This window comes from Lepisma saccharinum, chromosome 29 (assembly GCF_977018435.1).
Source record: "Lepisma saccharinum chromosome 29, izLepSacc3.1, whole genome shotgun sequence".
Taxonomy (NCBI): Eukaryota; Metazoa; Arthropoda; class Insecta; order Zygentoma; family Lepismatidae; genus Lepisma; species Lepisma saccharinum.
The window spans coordinates 9,498,636-9,516,302 of NC_139257.1; the positions used below are offsets into that span (position 1 = coordinate 9,498,636).

Sequence of the window (17,667 nt, forward strand, 5' to 3'; positions counted from 1 at the left end):
AATGATAAATATTTCTTCCATTTTACTTTCTTTCCATATATCGTGTGTCATTGTTATTTACTGTTTGAAATACCATGTATTTTTTTCTTGAAATTTGCCTTAAATGACTGCAAGAGCATATTGTAACATTGTTTAATTGCACGATCAGAGAAAAGTAACTTAAGAACAATCGAATGTTGATACAAACCGAAAATAGACCCGCTTACATTTTCTTGTTGATATAATATCATTGTAAACTTGCGTTGGGATGAAGAGGGAGTATAAAAATATTACCATTTCGCTTTTCTGCATCCAGCCAAGTGTTATTGCAATTCAATGTTGTCCGCAGAATGGAACAGATCATGTAACTTTGGTTGTATTGTATATATCTACTTGTTTATGAACCGAGCACGTTGCATTTTAGTTGGTAAAGCTTTCTCTCCTCCCGATATATAAATGACACATATTTTATTTCCAATATTATTTGTTTTGTGCATAATTTACATCCGAGAGGACAAGCGCCTCTGTTGTTTCAATATTTATTTCCATTCGGGAAAACGCAAACACATTTTACATTTCACAACGTAGGCTATTCAAGTGCAAGGAAAATTCCTTATATTACTTACAGGAAGTAATGGTCCACCTGTAATATGTCGTGTAATCACAAAAAATATATAATAAACATCTCCTTACATGAACAATAGCTCCAAATCCGAGTATAAGAAAGTTGTTATATCTCTTTTTAGCATTAAAAAGAAATACATATGTTTAAAAAAAATCTATTTATGCAAGCATATTTTCTCCCCTTTGCAACCGAGAACCAATAGTTGCTTTCCTTCTCAAGGACAAATCATCCACGTGGAACGTGCTCAAGCAATAAATGGCCGTTTAGAATCTAATTTATGTGATGTTACTAAATTTGCAACATGTTCGAATATTTACTACATCCAGCACCTCAGGTTTATTCTTTATTGAAATATTAAATACATGCATTTTCCGAAACCGACTTTAAAATATTTGCTGTTTAGTGTTGGACAATTGGCAACATCACAGGCACACTAGCTACATGTCTGGATTTGCCACGTTGCCAAACGTATTTCTTTGACCAAGATCAGGATTTGATCTAAGATCGACAAATCGACAGTTAGCTTTATACAACATGAAAGAAGCTTGAACTTAGTTCACTAACGGATCGTAGATCAAATCTGATCTCCAGTTAGTGATGTTTATACAACCGGCCCTTGGAGTCATTGCAGTCAAATGATCGAAGTTTTCACTTTCACTAACATGTTCAAAAAACATAAGCAGTGCTTCTCTGTTGCCATTGACTGTCGACACTAGCCTAGAGGTAAAATTCCATCTGGTAGGAGCTAATGACGGGAGCTTTCTGGACATGAAAGCAGAAAGTTCGTGTAACCTCTTTGGGGAATGAGAGAAAAACGTAGACAGTGATTTAAGACAGCAAGAGAACACCTTAAGCTCCTTGTTACATTCTAACGATTGTTGCAGCACCAAGTTCATGATATGAACATAACAATGCGTAAAAAAAGCTCTCGGATAATTTTCCAAAACTTTACTTTGAAGGCCGTTCAAATGGCCACTCATTACAGAATATCCATCGTATGTCTGGGCAATTAATTTATCCCCACACTTATATTTATCCATTATTTCAGCCACGTGACTAAAAAGAGCTCCTGCAGTTTTATCGGCGCTCATGTCATGAAATCCAAGAAATCTTTCAATGACTTTTTTCTGTGAAGCCGAAAAAAAACGTAACACTGTTGACATCTGCGATTTTTTGCTAATGTCTGATGTTTCATCGACCATGAAAGACACAAAGTCTGTGTTTTGAATTTCATTGTAGATTTCATCTCTCAGAACATCCAAAACTGAATTTATTAAATCATTTTGAATGCCTGCCGAAGTACCGCGAGAAACTGTGGAATTTAATAAATGTTCTTTTAATGAGGGATCAAACTCGGCACTTGCAATAAGGAATTCCATGTAATTTCCCTTATTTAGAGATGCTGCATTTTCCTCATGGCCTCAGAATGGCAGTTCTTGCTTTGCTAAATAGCAGACGGCGTTAATCAACCTCTTTAATATTTCCCTGTTCTTTTTTACTTTTTCATTGTGTAGCTCTATTTCAGCTTTTCGTTGAGTATCCAAAAGAAGGTCAATTCTAGTATGGGTGGCAACAAAAGTACTAAATTTAAAGAAACTATAAAGATACAATTCAGACTCGCTGTGTTTTCTCACTGCAGTATTGAGATGATTCAAATCCGCATACCCTTGATAATTCCTAACACCTTTTTTAGTCTAGAAAAATAAATATGTCCAACAGTAAAATTTATTCACCACATCACACCCGCAAAGCCAGTCTGAAATTTCATAGAGTTCTTTTCGAAAATGTCTCTCAAAATATTTTCCAGCACCACTTTTTCCTTTAACACATGTTGACATCGTGAGATTCGGACATGGTCGAGCATTGTCAATCAATGTTTCTTCTCTGAATACGAAAGCAAAGAAAGTGAATTATTTAAATACTTTTGCACAACACTTTCACTATTCTCTATCTTAAAATAATCACATCACTTCACACCACACGTTTAAAAAATAATGCACAACAATCAGGAGCAAAACAACGCGGAACGCGCGGCGAATGAAAGCCAAATCGTTGGAAACAAATACAACGCCTTGAGAAGCTAACCATGCTGGTGGGTGGCAGGGTGCGCATGCGCGGTCATCCTATGTTTTGGCAGTGGTAAGACGTTGTGTTTCCTCTCCAACGTCCTGGCAGTGCGGAACCGATCTGCCTGCCTGACAACCACTCCGCTCTGCGCCGAGTTCGAAAACTACCTGGCGCTCGAGACTGACAATTGAAGAAAAACGCTCAAAATCGTAATTTATAAAAGTACAGATACTTTCTTCTTTATTTAATTTTCCTTTGGCCGTTGACACACGAATTACAACCCCAGAGAAATCGCCACTGATCTATTTTACCATTGATAAGCTTGTAGAGAAAAGTTATTTGACTTCTTTGCCTCCTTTCGTCGAGTGACGGAATATTAAAGATTTTTCGTAATATGTTGCTAGGAGTGAGTTTTGGGTATGTACCAACAAGTTTAAATAGTAGATATCTCAGAAATTTATTTTGAAGCTTTTCTAATGTTTCGATATATTTCTTGAATTGCGGGTTCCAAACAAGAGAAGCATATTCGAGTTTAGATCTGACAAGCGTATAATACAGTAAGAGAAATGTTTCCTTTTTTCTAAATTGATTACCCATTCTCATTATAAATCTCAAATTTATGTGAGCTTCGCTTAAGATGCGGGCAATATGTGATTGGAATGTTAATGGTCAAAAGTGACCCCTAGGTCGGTAACTATATTCTCACTTTGTACTAACACAGTAGAAATAGTGTATGAATGTTGAATAGGGTGTCTGTTGTGGGTTAATGATACAAGTTTACATTTCTTTAGATTTAACCCGACTTTATTAATTTCACACCACTAAAGCAAGTTATTCAGCTCTTCATGTAATATTGTACAGTCATCAGCGTTTTCGATTTTTTTATACATTTTAACATCATCAGCAAAGATTAATGTCTCAGATTTTGCATCTTCCAATTTGTAGGATAGTGCATTGGAGATTACTACGAGCAATCGTGTCAATAAAACTGCCGCTGATAGTTCTAGCCTTGGTAAAGACATTTGCTTGATTGGAGCCACCTTAGTCTTTGCTCGTACCAACCTCACTTCAACATGACCATCGACATAAACTGAGAGAAGGTACACTACCGCACAGTATGCTTGTTGTGAGACATCACAGAAACCCACTAATTGACAAGCTATAGCATTTGCAGATACAATAGCACGTTTTCATTTGTAATTGTTGCAGTACAGGAAGTTCACTACAAAAATGTAGCCACAGTTCGCATGTTTCCACGGATAATGTCTCATCCCAGCCCAACTTTTCTTTCCACAATTCTTGAATAAGTATTTTTGCTTGTATGACTGTTGGGAATAAGAAACCAAGAGGATCAAACAATTTTGCAATGTCAGATAACAATAGTCTTTTCGTCAATGTGTGATGTTTTGGTGGTAAAGTCACAAGAAAAGTGAAGTGGTCAGCACCAGAATGCCACCTTAGACCTAACGTTTTTACAAGTTCACTGCAATGGATATCTAAAGGCACATTAGTTTCTCTCAACTCTACAGGTACTGCTGTGAACACTTGTGGCTCACTAGAGGACCATTTACGTAACTCAAAACCACCCTTTGCTAGTAACTGTATCAATTGTGACTGCAATTCGATAGCTTCTTCCACATTGCTGGCACCAGATACCAAATCGTCAACATAAAAATCATTTAATAACACTGGGGCTGCTAATGGAAATGCATTCATTTCATCAATAGCAAATTGTTGTAGACACTTTGTTGCAAGATAAGGTGCACTGGAAATCCCATACGTCACCGTGAGTAGCCTATAGTCCCTTATCAATTCTTTAGGATTGTCTCGCCACACTATTCGCTGGAAGTCTGTATCTGATGGATGGATCAATATTTGTCTATACATTTTGGAAATGTCTGCACACAAAGGAATTTGATGCTTCCTGAACCTGAGTAACAATGGAAGGATATCACCTTGCAATTTTGGCCCAACTTGAAGCTTATCGTTGAGACTAATCCCTGTTCAAGTCACTGAACTGGAATCAAAAACTACACGAAGATGTGTACTGGTGGAATTTGGATTGATTACAGCATGATGCGATAAATAGAAACTATCACATGGCTTCTTTTTCACTTCACTTGCAGGAACAGGCTCCATATGTCCCAAGTCTAAATATTCATGCATGAATTCTGAGTACTTCTGATGAAAAACAGGAGACCTTGCAAACTTCCGTTCCATTTGCTGTAATCTCGCCACAGCTGTGTCACGAGAATATCCCAAGGGAGGACTGTCTTCCTTGAATGGAAGGCTCACACTGAACTTATTGTTTTCTCGAACATGAGTCACCGAAAAGTGCTCTTCACATTGTATCTCCTCTAATGTCAGATGCATTTGCCTTGGGACCTCCTCTACCTCCCAGAACTGGCGAAGTGCACTTTCAAGACTACAAGATGCATGAAATGATGCTACTGCCCTTACCTTGGGAAAGTCCACACTGCCACAAAGAATCCAACCAAGAACAGTACGAAGTGCAGTAGGTGTTCCCTTTGGCCCAACACGTTTGCCACTTTGCATAAGAAAAGGAAACAAATCTGATCCAAGTAAAATGTCCACCGGTTCCATCTCATAAAATCTTGGATCTGCCAACTTCAGTCCTTGAATATGTGTCCACTTCCTGAAGTCTGGTAAAGGTTCCCTGGGAATGTTTCCTGTTATTTTAGGAAGTACGATTGCCCTTGTGGTGAATGTTTTCCTTCTGCTACTGGGTTGGAATTGTAGATCCACTACTGCACTCCCTACACCTACACCCGTTGCTGTAATCCCATTCACAGTGATGTCTGCCTTATGCTGACATAAGCCTAATGTTTGCACAAATCGTGAGGTCACAAAGGAAGTCTCTGAGGCACAGTCCAGGAGCGCACGAACTGGTTGATAAACACCATATCTTCCCAGCACATACACAACTGCAGTGGATAGCAACACTGGCTTTAGTCCCTTGTCTCCTTCTCCAGCCACATGAGAAGAAACTTCTTGGGGGGAAGTTGTTGTTTCACTAGAGTCACTCTGCTTATAATAGTGTAAAAATGTATGATGCTTTTTATTGCAAACGCGGCACGCCCCTGAGTCACATACTGATGCCCTATGATGACTTTGAATGCAATTATAACACAAACCCTTTTCTCTAACAAATCTCATTCTGTCCATTACCGAAAGGCTTTTGAAGTCTTTGCACTTGTATAGCGCATGATGCAGTTTACATTTTTCACAGGTATCATCCGACACTGCATGATACACACCCTTGAACTGGGAGCTATTGTGAGCCGACTGCTTCAATCTAGGAGCACTGAGATTTGAAGCTGATAATGCACGAGAACGCTGATCAAGAAAGTCACTCAATTCCTGAAACGTAGGCAACTCGGTTTTCTTTACTGAAAGTTCCCATTGTTGTCTAGTATCACTGTCCATTTTTTCTGTCACATGAAATACTAGGATAGGATCCCAATGTTCTATGGGAATGTCCATCACTTTCAACACGCGAATACACTCGGTAGTTGTGTCTAGTAGGCTACGTAAGGCTGCTGCGGATTCACGTTGAACTTCGGGTTGCGCGACTAAACGCTTGATTGTGTCCATAACAATTTCCCGTTTGTTTTGATAACGCGAATTTAGAATGTTCCACGCCTCTGCATAGTTATCATCAGTCACCGACATGGACTGGATAAGCAATGTAGGTTGCCCCTTTAACGAAGCTTTCAAATGCTGTAGCTTTTGCGCACTGGATAACTGTTTGTTTTTGTCCACCGACGCGATAAACAAATCACGGAAAGAAAGCCACTCTTGTAATTGTCCCGTGAACACAGGCAGCGTGAGCTTCGGGAGACGCACTTCACTTGTTCGTGCTTCTGTCGATGACGTCACCCTAGCTTGAGTCTGTTGCTTCTGCAACGAACAAAGCCTGCACATGGTCGCATCCAAACGGTCTTGAATACAACCGATTTCGCCGTCATAACTCTCAAAAGTTGCATCATCAAACGCACTAGTCAGGTCAAATAATAACTGTTTACAATCGTCCGTTAATTGTTTGGCTTTGTTTACCGATAACGCGATTGTCACATTGTCCAATAAACCCGCGTTCACTTTATTCTCAAGGCGAGTAACTTCTCGCTTGAGCACAGTCTTTGCTGCCGATATGGCTTCCATGTTTATTGAGTCGCGCACGGATTGTTGTTGTCCAAACTACAATGCACGCACGAAACACTTCCTGGCACTACAAAAGGTGCACTGAAATTGGTTACACGTAGCAAACCGTATGTCAATGTATTTATTCACAGTTCACGAATGCACGCTAACACAACAGTTCAACACAACACCACGAATGCTGATCGCTGCCAACATCCGGCACAAGGAGGACCATGTTCGCGCCCGTCATCCAACAAGAAACACTTTTCTTGTTTCGGCCGCTGTTTGTAGCATTTCCAGGAAGGTACTGGTGCTGTAGGTAGACTTAAGCCCCTATCACACGGAACTGGATTTCTAGTTAGAATGCTCTAGTTGACGCTGGACTGGCTACCCATTTGCTAGTTTTCGCCTCACACGGTACTTGTTATACCGTACTTGTCGATAGTCTTTCGTTCCCATAATGGCGGCCGCGCGAGATGTAAACAACGTATCACTTCACACTTTTAAAATACGATAACTATTCAACCGAGAGGAATATCGCTTCGTATTAAATGGTTTTAGGTGGAGAAGAACGGCGCTGATTAAATACATACTTTACAACGTTTACTATACACGTATGGAAGAATATTTTAGCTTTTTCAATTGTAAACATGCCTTTCGTGTTGTATGCACTCGGAAGCCATCCGCCCGTTCATTATATCCCCAGCGGTTAACAAAGGGAGCGGTGCTCTTTGTTAAAAGAAACACCCAAGCTGGAGGTTTTCTCTTGAAGAAACTGGAGTAGGAAAGCGATATTGCCAAATTGAAGGAAAGGGTAAAGAAAAAGAGAGAAACAAACAAATTAAAGAATATGTAAAGAGAAAATAAATATAGATAAAGATTAAAAAGGACAATATTAATAAAGGTAGGAAAGAGGCATATTATAATTCCTCATATTTACACTGAATACCCCTAACTTTCCTACTCGAAAAATATATTATTCAGAATATACATATATAGTTAACTTACCTTCACTCATCGTCATCGTCATCGCTGTCTCCCACGTGAATCACGAATCTCTCCTGGTTACTATCCGTGTCGTGGTTAATATATTTTCTCTCAATTTTGATGGTGTGTTGAATACAGGACAACCAAAGCTGAGAATCAATTGTCTCTGTCCCATCACGCAACAGCTGGCATACACTGGCACTTAGAGTAGGAGATACATTGTTTTTCCTCACATGTGATTTTAACTTGGCCCACTCCAGTTCTATGTGATTAAACATGCACAACACTTCATGTCCACGTGAGGCTGCAAGCTCATCCACTACGTACTTTTTAGTAATGTTTGCCGATTTAATTGTTTCTAATAAAGGGAATTTTATAGGAACAGGTTTCGGTACTGGAATGTCGTGCCTCTCCATGAAGGAAATAATATCCTGCAGTTTTGTCTTCATAGTTGGGATTTTCACTAGCAGCCTCGAGTGATAACTTGCATTATCGCAAATTATGATACACTTGTGGCCGTACAGGCTAGCTCTTTCCCCCCTGGGCTGCTTGGTTGAAGCCGAACAATAGGCGGTTGGGGACCAAGCCGTCCAGGGTTCGATGCCCGGCTGTACCTGCACGGTGCACATAAACAATAGAAAAATACTATTGAGATTGGGGAAAAAGATGGGGTTGCATATGAAATTATAGCGATTTGATTGATGGACTATGATATATGAATATGTATTATGTTAAGAATCTCTACATGATATGAGAATTGCAAGTCCACACCTTAATTTCAATTCCGGTCACACTTACACCGATGTCCTGGCGCTGTGTATTGATGTCTCCATTGTCTGTCCTTAGGGAGCCTGGTTGTCCCAACTGTCCGTGGTGTCAATCACACTGATCTCCGGTGACGATTCCTACATATATATCAGGCCGCGGAAGTACACGTCACAGTCCACATCTGTCTTCTGTACGCTGACCAGTTACATATATAATAGTTTATCTTGTGACGAAAACTATACCGTTCATCGTAAATCAAGGGTTAAATGCTATGCTCTCAGCATTGACGGACACTGGCTTCTAGACACAGGATGTTCAGTATAACAATTTTTACACGGACTCTCACCGCAACCTCTCGACAAAGACTTGTTAAGGCAAATCCTCAACACTTCTATCGCAGCTTCTCGACAACAGATCCTCCGGCACAAGTTCTAGACACACACTTGTCACTTGAATTCTCAACACCGACTCTTCTGTCTAGCTTATAGACGCACACTGAACCGCCAAAATTCACCGTTGGGTTAGGGGCTTTTGTCCATGTCCACTTTCTATTGGCTGGAGAGGAGGAGGGGGTTGGTTGCAGGGAAGAATGGAAATATTTCACGTTGGGGAGACAAAGGGGCTTCTGGGAGAGAAAGCGTAAATATAGCCGTCGCCTTTTGTGGGCAAGGCAAATGACCTTTGCTTGGCTTCTCTGAAACTGACGGAGATTTGGAGTCGTGCTGAAAGTTCGATAATAATAATAAATGTGGAAGATGATATATGTATATATTGATACTAGTGTGCACGTATGGAAATACGGGTACCCACTTCTTATCACTTGGCAAATTTGGCAGCAGATTATTGGTAAACCAATTTTCAAACAATGGTCCGGTCATTTGGTCGTGACTATCAGCTTTACAATCTCCAATGTTCTTAGCTGAAAGATACAAACAATTTGGGACCCACCCCTCACTGCTCCCAGCATGGAGCACCATGATGCGTTTTCCTCGTGCTGACGGCGACTTCAAAATCCAGTTGCAAGTACCATCGTCCCACCCTCTTTTGACGACGTCGTGATGTAATGGTATAGTGCATTTGAAGATGGAAGGAAAAAACTCGTAACCATGACGATGTAGAAGGTTGGCGGTTCCATTAATAGTTTCAGGTAGCACACACGTATCCTCGTCGAGCAAAAAACATAGAAAGAAAAAGGGAACGCAATCAAAATCGAGATAAAGAATGAAAGAAGAAGGAAGAAATAGGAAAGTTGAGGAGAAGGGTACTACTAGAAGGAACAAGGAGATAGCATTATTACAACAGTACGGAGAATTAGGAGTTACCATAGGTCATAACAAAGTAAACAAATTTCATTCAAGAGAGCATGACTTTCTCTCATACATAGAATACACACAAAATAATAATAACACTCTTAATTCAATATCAAAGGTTATACAAGACACATAGATATATATATATAGGTCAGCAATATTACTAACCAAAAAGGTATATACATTTATATATATATAGATACACTTATATCCAATAACACTTACAAGGAAGGTTCTGTAAAAGTAAATGTCATAGACTAAGCATAATTAAGCTTAAGAGTCATTAACAAGTGGCTGGAGAGGACTGAAGTTGCTGAGCTATGTCCGAAGTTGCCAAATCCTCTATTTGGGTAACAACCTCCAAGTCGCGGGTAATATATGGTTTAATGTGTGACACATGAGCCTTTCTAACTATCTGCTGAGTGTCGGGATCAACCAAGAAGGCAGTCACAGGACCCAGCATTTTGTAAACCTGGGCTGGACCCGACCAACGCTCTTGAAGTTTCGAAGAAATGCGTTGTAAAGCATTGCTATGAGGGAAGGTACGACAAAGTACCATATCACCTGGCTTATATGAAACCTGGGATCTAGATAGGTCATATCTACGTTGGCGAGAATGCCAAGATTTTAACAAATGTTGGTACGCCTCACCCCATCGATGAGCTCGTTCCGGCGAAGGAGGAGCAGCCAGTTCATTATCCATTTGCAGTTCCCAAAAAAAAATTCATGGGTCCATCTATTTCACGACCAAAAATGAGTTTGGAGGGAGTAGTATGAGTACTGTCATGTTGTGCAGTATTAAATGCAAAGGCAATGCTACCTAAATGAACATCCCATTTAGTATGATCTTGGGAATGGTAGCAAATCAAGGAAGCCTTAAGGTTTCTAATAAATCTCTCTGCCAGAGAGGGATTTGGATAGTATGCACTGGTATATATATGTCTAATATTAGATTCAAACAAGAAATTATTAAATAAATGTGAACGGAAGTAGGAGGCGTTGTCAGATACCAACTCACAAGGAGCACCAAAGGACAAAAATAAAGTTCGTAGCTTATCAATAATATGATGGGACGTGGCCGATCGAAGCGGATACAATGAGACCCACTTTGAAAAAGCATCCACCACGACCAAAATGTACACATTACCTTTAGTCGAGCGAACCAAAGGACCGACTAGGTCAATATATAGACGTCTCCAGGGATGGCGAATAACCTCCGAAGAAAGAAGGCCCGGAGGCTTGCGTACAGCTATTTTAGCCCTCTGGCAAATGTCACAAGAGCGCACGTACAGACGGATATCAGAAAGATAATTTGGCCACCAAAAGAGCGATGCAATTTTCTTTATTGTTTTATTAACGCCTAAATGGGCCCCACCTACAGGAGTATCATGGTAATAGCGACAAATTAAGTGTTGCAGAGCCTTGGGAAGAACAACCAAGGAAGAGGTTGCACGAGGCGGCTGCCAAATCAAAAGGTCTTGGTACAGGCGGTAATGTTTAACCTGTAAATTGTCCTTCAATTGAGCAATGATGGGAGATAGAGCAGGATCCTGGACCTGGAGGGCTGAAATGTCTGACTTATTGAAGGGAATTATATTAAACTTCGGAGCAGCGCAGGCCAAGCTGGTAAAAGGCAGCGAAGACACAGCAAAATCTTCCGGAGAATGCATGCGAGAAAGGCAATCCGCTACCGGGTTTTTAGCTGACGAAATATGTTCCACATCATAAGAAAAACGCGAAAGGTACAACAACCAACGTCCGAACTTGCCAAATTGTTCTGGATGTTTGAGTAACCACGACAAAGGCCTGATTATCCGTTTGCAGAGTGAAGTGCTTAGACGTCAAATAAGTTTCAAATTTCTTGAAACCAAAGACGATGGCGCCGCACTCTGCTTCGTATATGGATTGCTTACGCTCAAGATTGGTGCGTTTTCTTGACGCAAAGGCAATGGGACGTAAGGATCCATCCATGTCTCTCTGATTTAAGGTGGCGCCAAGGGCCAAACTTGAAGCATCCGTTTGCAAAACAAACTCTTGAGTGAAATCAGGTAATGCTAGTACCGTATGTTCAATAAAGGCGGCTTTAAGGTTATCAAACCGGATCTGATCTTCCGAAGTCCAAACAAAGGGAAGATCCTTCTTACGTTTATCGGTAAGAAAACATGTGCGCTCCGCAAATTGAGGTATAAAACGGGAAAAATATGAAAGTAACCCCATGACTTGAGAAACACCCTTCTGGCTCTTAGGAGGGGGAATATCCTGTATAGCGGAAACCCGATCAGGATCCATAAGCATCTGACCTTTGCGAATGATATAGCCCAAATATTTTATCTCGGAAGCCATCCAAGTAGATTTTTGAGGATTTATGGTAAGACCAGCTTGCCGCAAGGCTAGAAGAACCTCTTTTATATGTTGCAAATGGGACGGCATATCGGGTGAATATATCAGCAAATCATCGGCGTATGTCATAAGAAACTTGTATTTGAATTTTCCCAGGATTTCATCCAGTGCCCTTGATAGTATTTGAGTCCCCAAGTTGATACCAAATGGAACACGAGTATATCTATATTGTCCAAACGACGTAACAAAAGCCGTTAAGTCTTTACTTTTTATCATCCAATCGTATTTGATGGAACGATTGGCATAGATCCAAGCAAGAAAATACTGCTGCCGATTGTAGATGCTGAAACAAAAGATCAATACGTGGTTGTGGAAATTGATCATAGGCTATGAGGCGATTAAGATTTTTATAAGAACATACCAAACGGTGGGTACCGTTCTTCTTTGGTACAAGGAAGGCAGGGCTAGAGTAAGGTGACCGGCACGGCTCTATGATTTGTTGTGCCTGTAGATCCTCAATCTGTTTTCTCAAAATTTCAGTTTGGACAGGATTTAGTTGAAACGGTTTGGATCGAAAGGGAATGTCCGACACCACAGGTATCGAAACGGGATCTAAAGTACAAGAACCCACCTTGTCTGTTACCACATCCTGAAACTGACAAAACAAGGATTGTAAAGTTGAACTATTTGAGGATACAGGAAACTGTAAATCTTCATCTGATTGATAATTAACTTCTGAAGATGCATTCGGTGAAGGGAAAGATACATCAAGAACATTTACTGGGGGTGATAAAGAAAAAGACATTTGAATGCCATCAATATGAAAAGGGAAAGACAAAAGCTTCTTTTCAAAGGAAAGGATAGCTCCTGTGTGCATCAAGAAATCGGTACCCAATATTAAAGGAAAAGGAAGGGTTTCTGATACCCAAAAGCGCCACTTCCAAGATAGACGATCAAGACGTAAAGTCAAATGACTATAAGCCGATAATGAAAATGGATGATTAGTCACATCGCGCAATTCTATAGAGTGATCAGTAAGAAGAGGGGAGGAATCTTTAAGTGTATTCAAAAAGGAAAAAGAAATTAAGGACACCGATGCGGCTGTATCGAGTAATGCAAAAACCGGTTGTTGATTTATAAGAACTCGAATTGTGGGCGTCGGATGGCCCTCAAACAAAAACGGATATTCCGTATGAAGCACGGTAGGAGAAATGTCCCTAACAGGGGCACCACTGTCATCTTGAACATGTGTCTTTCGTTCAGCCTGCGGTGAAATTTCTACCGCGGGCATACATGAATAAGCAGAAATCGGTTCAATGGGCGGATCACCACAAGCGAAGGAACTATCTGTCAACAACGGCTGCACCGGGACTTTGTGTTGTATACCCTGTGTCTCCGGACCTCGCTGCGAATTCCATTTTAATTCGGGTTGCCATATATTTTGCGCCAAAAGAAACAAATCCCGAATGGTCTGGGGACGAGAGCGTCCCAAGAGTAGCGAGCGAGCTGGAAAGCCGATACCCTCGATAATGGTATCAATTAACTGTGACTCAGACCATTCAATGGGGAATACTTGGCTAGCATCATAGATATCCCGAACGTAGGAGTACAAACTTTCATCCGGTTGTTGTACCCTATGAAGGACATCGATCTGAAAAGGTAGTAAGACAGAATGTGGAACTAAACGATTCCAGATCATTACGGTGAACAAGTGCCAGGGCAGTTTCTGCAAAAGGCCTTCCAGCCAAATTTCTGTAAGAGGGGACAATGTATATTGTAAGGCCAATAACAAAATGGATTCGACTTCCATCAAATCCAAACAAATGATTTTATGTAAGGTAAACAAAAAGATAAACAAGTTATGTATATCGCGGCCATGCAATGTTGGCAAGTCCTTAAAAAGGAAATTGATGGCACTAACGCGCGCCAAATCTTGCACGGGGGTAGGAGGCTGGGGTAAAACCAAGCCACGTACAAAATCCAAAGTTGAGGGTGATGGTGGAGGTAAATGTGGCGGCGTATATGGAAAAGGTATGGCAGATGTCATTTCGCTGAAAGAAAAGGTAAAGACCCAAGCACAAAACAACAATATAAAGATGTATGTGTACAAGGGGAAAATATAACCAATCTGTCCAATCTATCAAAATATAAATAAGGGGGGGGGGCCAGAGTGAGAAAAGAAAAAGAAATGATTTATTGTTAAAAAAAAGGGAAGTGAGGGGGTACAAATGCAAATGGGAGGAGAAAAGTAAAAAAAAATATTCAATGTCCCACCAGCACAAGTTATAACAAGGCTAATGGTCACCCCAGATCAAAATGCCCAAAATGCACAGGTAGAAATTGTGTTGCACTATTAACCACTATTTATTATATCACGTATGTCAAATGCGCTACTGGCAAATTTGTGGGTACCGGAGATCAAATGCTCCGCTGTCAATTTTGTACCACACCTAATTACAATTTTCACAAAAAAATATTATTGCAAAACAGTAAATATGTTGAAAAAAAGAAAGGGTGATTTGCAAAGAAAAAAAATCAATTTACTCAAAAGTTAGGGGGGGGGGGACAATTGGGGGGGGGGGAAATTTTGGGAGGTTGTATGATAACAATAGTAATGCTACAACGGATCAAATGAAACGATGCTCTGATACCAAAATTTGTAATGGTATAGTGGGGTTAAGCCACGATCGCGCGAGATGTTTATGAGGAAGCGGCTGTGCGGCGGTCGCAACTTCAAGGTTAAAGTGAAAACCCACACTATATATCACAAATACTATTTTTGTGTCGCCCTTCTCGCACGAGAATGCAGGAGTCTACAAGCAAGGTCGACGAGAAGCGCGAGACAAAGCCCTGTAATAAATGTACACCCTATATATATATATATGTATATAAAGCACACACAAAATTAAAGGGTCCGTCAACGAATAGCACTCTGTGCCTTCTCCGTTGAGTTCATTCACACTCTCAATTACTATATCATCCACTCTTATTGTTTGGTCTTGCACTCACGTAAATACAAAATTACCCAGTAGTACCTTTGATATCAGTCTATGGTTACCACGTGACGCGTATCTCATGTGCGTTTTTATTTGCTGGCGCACAATAGATTTCAAGTAAGGTAAATTACAATTTACTATGTTCAATCATCAACAGCGTATTGCATTGCACGAATATCATGTATTTCAGAAACAACAATCAACACGTAAAAATATAGCCCAATATCAACAGGTCAACATAAGTCAAATACTAATTTCACAAGAGACGTGCGTCCACGTCAAAATTCAAACAACACGTCCTGCGTGTATAAATTTAACTGACTTCAACCATTCACTCCATTAACAATACGTATTCAATTCGTATATTGAGTTTTCACTTGACCCATTCAAACGTATAAATTTAACAATTAACAATACTCTACAGCTCATGCGTTTACTACAAGCAAGTTTTCTTTTGCATCACGCTGATTTACTTTTACATTGACAAGTTTCACATTTAAACAATATTACCCCCAGTTCTCCTGATTCTTAATGCTACCGTGGAAAAGGGTGGAAAGGTGCAAATGGAACAAACGTCCCGAATCAATTAATAAAGGGGAAATGAAGGTTCGTAAATTTTGCTTTTGCGACGAGGACTTCAACTCGACGCCCTTTTTTTACTACCGGCTCAAATCATCAAATGCCAGCCTAAGGAACGCATCACAAAATTAGCAAAAACTGCAATACTCGTTCGCTGCACAAAAGGTTCACTTGTTAGGAATCACTTACGAAAACCAGAATCTTTAGGGACAAAAAAAAATAGTTTTTTTTTTTAGCCAAATATCAAGCAAGAATTAATTTGTTCTGTTCCCACTAATTTTGACGTGTAATTATCTTTCGTTAGTTCACTTAAAGCGTTCAAGGCGTCCAAAAAGTGACACGCAACAAGGGGAAAAAGGGGGGGAGGAAACCAGAGTGCAACAAAGTTTTACGCGCAATGCTTATGCATGATTAAAAGGAACACGACGCGGAACTTCGGCACAAAGATGTTAAGTTCATTATCACAGCAGAGAGAATTTACGTACCTACGCCAAACAAACTTCGGCCTCAAGTCCTTGTAATGCCGCTGCCCTATTTATGCCCTTGTCCTCTTTGATATTGACCCATTCCACAAATGGCAAATGAGGAAACTTCCGTCCGTCAAGGCAGCACACTGGGCACGTCTCTCGCTGGCTATGTTGTGCGAAGGAAGTTGACCTTCTAGTTCCCGTCGGTACAAAAGTCGTTGAAGCACTGGCGAGGTGTTTTACGACCTGCGCGCTTGTACCAAGTCTGCCGCAAGAGGCAGCACTGGTCATTGTGCCATCGAGGGCAAACGACCTCTGATGGCGGAAAATTAAACTAATATTTTACGTGAAATTTTCCAATTATGTAGCGTTTGTGATATGTAGATATAAAAACGTTACAGTGAGTGTCGAACCAAGTTTCATCTAATAAACAATCTGGCAGCCTTCTGATCTCAACTTGTTGAGTTTGTGAAGGTAACGATACAGACAAGCAACAATTCTTGTCGACTCCATTATTGCATTTCTTTTCTTCAGCTGACGAAAAGAAAAAACAAGTTTCTTCAGAAGCTCTCGAAGCGTCGTTTGTTTGCAAGGGAAGTCTGATATTAGTTTCAGTTGGGTTAATAATTCACAGACACTTGGTGCGCGTCCTTTAGAAAAAAAATTGTAAATCTCTCTCCTAACAAAATCGCAAACAAACTCGTCCACTTTATGAATTGTTTTTCTTTTTTATTACCAGGCTTCTTTGGTGTAACTGGTCCTCTTTCTGTGATCTTTCGCACTGTTTTCCTGTCTAATTTCTAAATATTTGCTGTCTCCGATATTAGTCCTCTTCCTGAATTATTCCTGGAGACATATTCGTGCACACTGCATACAAATTCTTGAGCTTGCTTGTTCAGAATTTTCTTTCTTTTCCTCAGCACTCTGGAACTGCCGCTGCTAGTACTTGGCTGGGGGTCACTTTCGTCAGTTAAATTCTCCTGCGCAACAACGTTTGCTAAAGGAACCTGGTTTGCAACCCACGGTCTCCACATGCTAATAACAAAACCAAAGTCTAATAAAAAACTAAAAGCACAACACTATAACAAAGCAACAACACAGCACCATAACACAACAAAGAAATAACACAACACAACACAACTAGTTAGGAAAATCAACTCCGCACGTGGTTATGGCGCAAAAATCACGAGAGGCTCACGCACCCGCCTGCTCCGCCTTGCAATTACAAGAAATGTAAAGAAAATGTGGCAACAACGTCTGAGTGCATATGCTTATCGGGAGCGGTTTCGCTATTGTTGGCTATTGTTTCCAGTGTTAAGTTTTATCAAAGGGTTCCCGATGGGGATATAATGAACGCGCGGACTTTATCAACATGAGGGTTGTCCAGC

The 17,667-nt window shown here is 40.5% G+C and overlaps 1 protein-coding gene across 1 annotated transcript; it reads right to left on the minus strand.

Annotated features, from left to right (window-relative positions):
- Positions 1–4,675: 4,675 nt before the first annotated feature.
- On the minus strand, positions 4,676–6,853 carry LOC145981194 (uncharacterized). The gene has a single exon (XM_083114316.1). It carries the CDS (start codon positions 6,851–6,853, stop codon positions 4,676–4,678), a length of 2,178 nt encoding a protein of 725 aa, XP_082970442.1.
- Between the last annotated feature and the right edge of the window lie 10,814 nt (positions 6,854–17,667).